The sequence below is a fragment of the Nematolebias whitei genome, chromosome 3, assembly GCF_014905685.2.
Source record: "Nematolebias whitei isolate Nwh7 chromosome 3, NemWhi1, whole genome shotgun sequence".
In the NCBI taxonomy this organism is placed as follows: Eukaryota; Metazoa; Chordata; class Actinopteri; order Cyprinodontiformes; family Rivulidae; genus Nematolebias; species Nematolebias whitei.
In genome coordinates, this window is record NC_056500.1 from 13343836 (window position 1) to 13349835 (window position 6000).

At 38.8% G+C, this 6000-nt stretch overlaps 1 protein-coding gene across 1 annotated transcript in view; it reads right to left on the minus strand.

Moving 5' to 3' along the window:
* ddah1 (dimethylarginine dimethylaminohydrolase 1) overlaps positions 1–6000 on the minus strand; it is a 73242-nt gene that overhangs the window by 5222 nt on the left and 62020 nt on the right. The window contains exon 6 of the mRNA XM_037674542.1: positions 1008–1151. Within this exon, the coding sequence (XP_037530470.1) occupies positions 1008–1151 (144 nt within the window). The remainder of the gene's footprint in view (positions 1–1007; positions 1152–6000) is intronic.

Genomic DNA, 6000 nt, shown 5'->3' on the forward strand with positions numbered 1-6000 from the left:
CAACGTTTGAGAAACGATGTCAAGTATCTGTAGCATGCTTTTTTAGACAATGACTGAGCAAACTGCAATTGTTGCAGTTTAACAATCATTTGCATTGGGGAATTTTATGTTGACTAAAATTAAAGCTCAACATTTAGTCACCTAACTTTGATCAAGTTTGAATAAAAAGTTGGCTCTAAAGTTTTCAGGAGTTTTGTTATATCTAACTGACATTCATTAAAGCAGGATTTTGTACAAAATACTGGAAGTTGAAGTTGAAAGAAGAACAGAGCCCTCCATGGAGAGGTTTCAGTACAAGTTTTAAGCCCACTCCATGTAAATGCAAGATATTTTATACTTTTATTATTATTATTATTATTTTTTAAACACCTCAGGTATTTTTTTCTGGTGTTGACTCTCATCTCACCTATTAAATTTGGGCTCATCTAGTCTAGCATTGAAATACACCAGCTATGGTTGCTCATTTTAAATGCTTTTTTATTGTTAGACAAGTGGTGGATTTATCTTACTATTACAAATAAATAAGCTTGTATATTTTAAGTGCTAGTGAGAATAACAAAAAATAAAACAAAATAAGTTTCACATGTGAAACAATACATTTAAAGAAACTAAAATATAAAGTTTTACAACATGTTTGCAACTCTCTGAGTTCATTCGCAAAAGCCAACTTCTTCCATGGCTGATGTAAAAGTATTTAGAACAGCTTTGGCAAATAATTCAAGTTCCAAGAGATAAACAATATGACGTTGGTGTTTTTGTATTCAAAAGGCCACTTCACATGAAACTGAGTTTCTTCTGTTTTTTTTTTTTTTTAAAGGTGGCGGCTGTGGTTATACAGTACTGCTATTGTCTGTTATACGATAACTATGTCGCTCATATAGGGGCTTCCTCTCTTCCAAGTTGTTTTTCTCAGAGGTCTGGACAGGGCCAGAAATCTGAGCCACCAAGCCAAACTAGTTGTTGTGTGTTGGAGTGAAAGTAAGTAGGGGACTGCAGCTGAATATTACCTTTACACTCTCTGGGAACTCCTCGCTTGTGCAGTGCAGAAGCACATGTCCCTTGTTGGGCAGGTTCATGTAGATGCAGTTGGCAGCATGGTCATCAGGAACTGTCAGTTTGTCGTAGCGATGGTCACTCATTTGCTGCATAATCTGCAGAAACAGGAAACACACACAGAGATAAACAGCCTGTGAGAGCCAGCATGATATTCAGACACAATGCAGACCGTCCTTCAAACTTTTTGTCTTAGATGTGAGGTTATAATTCCCAAAACAGCAACTTTTTACTTGCCAAACCACTATGGGTGCTGAAGCGGAGGGAGGCTTAATGGTGAACACAGAAGCAGACCGACATTCCGTCTTAGCAGATGTCATGCTCTTTATGTAATCTGAAGAAACTGAAGGTGGGATGAGGGCCTGAAGAGGGGGGGGTAGAGAAAATACCTCTGCAGCTGAGTGGAAGTCAGTGTGTTGAGGATGTTATGACCAGAAGTGGAGCAGGTGCCTCTAAATGTTTATGAGCCAAACATCTGTGGACGGATACTTCTGAGCTGAGAAGGAAGTGAATGTGGAAAGCTAGTAAAAAATGTCAACATTTGTTTTGAGAGGTGATTTTTACAAGTGCACTTACTGGTGTGTCAGATATTTTCAGCATAACTCTCAAGTAGGCTAAAGCTAAGGTTCTAAACCAGGAGGGGGGGGGGGGGGGGACCCAAGATTCTCCTTCTGGGTCAGGGATGAGTCTCTGCCTTAATCAGCTGAGTGATGGTAAAATGGAGCAGAAGATGGATCAACACATTTGAGCCTCATCTCCAGCAATGGGGGTGTTGCTCCGGTCCATTATAGTAAAGAAAGAGTTGAGCCAAAAGGCAAATCTCTTGAATCACTGGTCCATCTATGTTCCAACCCTTACCTAGGGGTCAGGAGGTTTGTATTACCGCTGAAAGATCAATATTCCAAGTGCAAGAGCCTATAATGAGCTTCCTTCATAGCGTGGCCAGGGTCAGCCAGAAAGACAAGGTGAGAAGCTCTGTCATTCTGGCAGGGGAACTTAGAGCAGAGCCACTGCTCCTTCTCATCACATTTGATTTTAATATTTCATTTTCCAATTTCATGTTTTTGTTAATGGAAGCAATATGTTTGTCATCTGCAAATAAATAGAAAACATTTTTTTTTTTTTATGGTTACGCAACAGGGAAAACATTTTCTTCTGATGTGCCACACCTTAAAACCTAATCTTCTTGATAAAGAAAGTGCTTGGTTAATAAAACAATGCACTTTCAGTGTAGACTATTGTATTCCACTCCTCATTGACTGGTTCAGAAGAGAACAAAGGGCCATATACAGCGTAGGAAAAGTCACATCCTGCAGCAGTCTTCGACAAGTATCTGGTTTGCATTTATTACCAGTTTTGTCTGTTGAATCTTCCCACTCCTTGTGCAAAAATAGACATGGTAACAAATTATCAAATTCAAATATGCTACAAGCACTTTCTGAGGACTTCCCAGAGACAATCTGAATGCAGAAATCAACACATTATTTTTTCAGGCTGCAGCATAGACTTTGTTGGGATGAAAAGAAGAACACGATGTGCATTGTATAGGAGACAAACTGCATATTTAAACAGAACGCTTAAGAAAAAGTTCACTGGACTTAAAAAGCTCATGGGTAATTTGTAAAGTGGCTTACTTGCAGCTGATATAATAATAATAATAAAAAAAATATATTAATACAGAGTCTAATGCTCATTAATGATACAAAGAAGGTAATGCTGTCCTGATCCAGGGTTTTGTTTGTTTTATTTTATCCTGTTTGTTATTAGAGAATCAGTTAATTTAGTCATGTTGTTATTTGTATTTTCTTTTGGATATACTTGTTTTTGTTTGTTTGTTTTATTTTCTGGTTCTCCCAAATGTTATTCACCACTGCATTCCCTCACCCAATCCTTCTCCTCATTAAGCACCTGCCTTTCATTTGACAATCAGCCCACTTGTATCCACTGGTTCCTTATGCTTCCAGTACCATATTTTAAGTTGCATCAGTCAAAAAAAGCATCATGACGAGGAAAAATATATATAAGTCACTTCAGCATAGACGTCACATTCATCATGCATTTATTTAATGGTCAAAACAGCTTCATTTCGCCTGGGCGGCGTGGCGCCATCCATCCATACACCGCGGCCGGAGCCGCTAGCTTTTTTTTTTCATTCAACCTTTATTTATACAGATAAATCACATTGAGCCTCGAGGACTCATTTACAAAAGAAACCTGTTTGCTCTGCAGCGTTCATCCGCCTGCACCAGCTGAGTGAAGCGAGCGCACACGGGAGGACTCGTTGTTGCAGTTCTTCAAAATTTAAAGCATCAGTCAAAAATTGCATTATGAACATGGAAAAAATATGTATATAAGTTGCTTCGACATATAAGTCACAGGACTGACAAATCTATGCAAAAAAAAAAAAAACTGTGACTTATACGCCGGAATATACGGTATTAATTTACTCCCAGTTCTTACCTTGTCATCAGTCTGTCATACTGTTTGTTCTCCTGCCTGTGTACTCTTTGTCTCTTGGTTCTCGTTGTATGTTGTTTGCTTCCTTGTCAGACTTGAATTGTCTAATTAAAATCCTTCTTTTTTGTGTGTGAAACCAGTCTGTGTTAGTTTGCATCCTTGGGTTCTCCCTCAACCAATCCTGACAAGTTTAACCCTAGCTCTTTTTTGTTACACAAGTTGTAACTTAGGAGGCACCATGACAAATTGATGATGCAAAAACTCTTCAAAACGGCTTTAGGGATGATGCAAATGGCATTTGTGAGTGTTGGCTACAGACTCAAGCGTATAAATGTCTGTATGTGTGCAACCAGACACATTCTCATGTCACACGTGGGTGTGTAGCATGATCACAGCAGCCTAATGAAAAACACTCCCGTTCATGTGCGTGACCACCAATACTCTCCTTCACAAGGGGATAAGGAGTGGTAGCTGGGAGACTGAACATTGACTCCACCAAAAATCACAGCTGATCTTGCTACACTCTGTTCTTTTTAACAAGAAGTAAAGTTCAAGAACATCGTCCCAGAGCATAATTCCATTATGTAACATGCTGTTCGATTTATTTTCATTATAAAACAGCACACTTAGTGTCTTTTAAACTAGATTTTAATTTGAGTCTTAAATTTGAAGACACACGTATCATTTTCTGATCGTTTTTTTTAAGCAGTTCTTTCATGAGTTATTGCTTTAGATTTGTGCCTCATCTCCAAGAAGAACAACTGGAGAGCCAAAGCTTCTACGCAGTAGCCCTGGCTGGGAACCAAGTGTAAACCTACAACAAATCAACTGTGACTTTCTCCTGGACAGTGGCTGAGGTCCAGTTAATACAGCGAGTGGTAAATGGGCAGCAAAACGTGTCCAGTCAGAGCTGCTAAATCTAAATATTTACTGGAAAGTAATAAAATCCAGTAGGCTGGGCACTCTCAGGCCGTTAACAAGAACTTTAACAATTTTACTGGACCTGTTGTCATCCACAATCTACATTACTTGTATTTTGACCCCCAGTATGAATATTTATAATACCTCCCATGAAGTCTGTAAAAGTTTTACAACTTTTTGTTTTACTAAGCAACGGCAACATACAGGCCAAATCATTCTTGAGGCAACCAAACCCTGAAAGGAGTGAAACTGAAACCACTTCCTGTTCATGTGCACCGAATGTTTGTTATCGTCTTGACAAACATGTCTCTATACACTTGATCATTTTATATAAGCTATGGTGGTTTTATAAAAAAAAGCTATGGTTTCAATATTATGTTTTATTTGAGAAATTTTGTGTATACTTCTCTTGTTCCTGTGTTGATTCTTTCTGAGAGCCACAGTTTCCATTCACAGCCCATAAAAAAAAACATCTGCTTGTTTATTTTAATTAAATTATCTTATAACAGAAGGTTCCAGATCAGCTTTGCAAGACAGAGTCTTGACATGGACCGTTGTCTTCCAACTTCCATGCAGTGTACTTAAAAAACACTTAGAACATAAAATACACCATACTCATCAATCTGATCTTTCTTGTGGTGCTGTCATCTCATCTGTGGAACTTAATCATGTCAGCATCCTTGGGGTGGAGACAAAACTCTGACCAGCAGAGAGCAATGACCTCATGAATCATGGAAGGACGTAACTGATGATGTAAAACCTGCCCAGTGGTCTGCTACAGGGTGGGGGCACATATGTATGTGTGTGTGTGTGTGTGTACTGGGAGTTGGTGCAGCAGCATGTAACAGGGGCTGTATTTTTGTGTGAAGCTTAGCATTCTCAGCCCACAGATGGATGATGAAATCTTTTCAGTCAGCATGAAGTTATATTCCTGACAGAGTTAAGCACAAACCCAGACTTGTAAATCTTCTCAAGTTCAGACACAAAAATGAGTTTTATTAATCACAAATGCAAACCCCAACTCTGAAAAAGTTGGGACACTGTAAAATGTCAATTAAAACAGATTACAATGGTTTGCTAATTTTATGAACCTTTTTGCTATTCACAAAGAAAGCATATATAGTAGTCCCTCGCTACTTCACGGTTCGTTTATCGCGGACTCGCTCTATCGTGGTTTATCAAAATAAGATTGGACATGACACATAATTGGCCGATTGATGGATGAGCCAAACGATCAGCATGAATTTTTTATTTAAAATAAATTATTTTAAACTATTTAGCAGCACCTGCTGCACATTTGTGCAGTCCAGAGCTGCAGAAAAAGCTTCCTCGTGCAGCTATGTGCAGCGCTTACTGCAGCAGGATAAACTCCCTGCTGCAGCGGAGAGGTGGGCGTGGCCAAGAGCACTTGTAGGTGGCAAAGAGCAGAGGAGGCAGGGAGCTGAAATCATGACATTCTGTGATTTTTTTTAGAGCGTTTAGAGTTCAGAAACATTTTTTTTAGAATATTGCAAGAGTGTGGGAAGGGTTTAAAATGCCTAATATATATATATATATATATATATATAT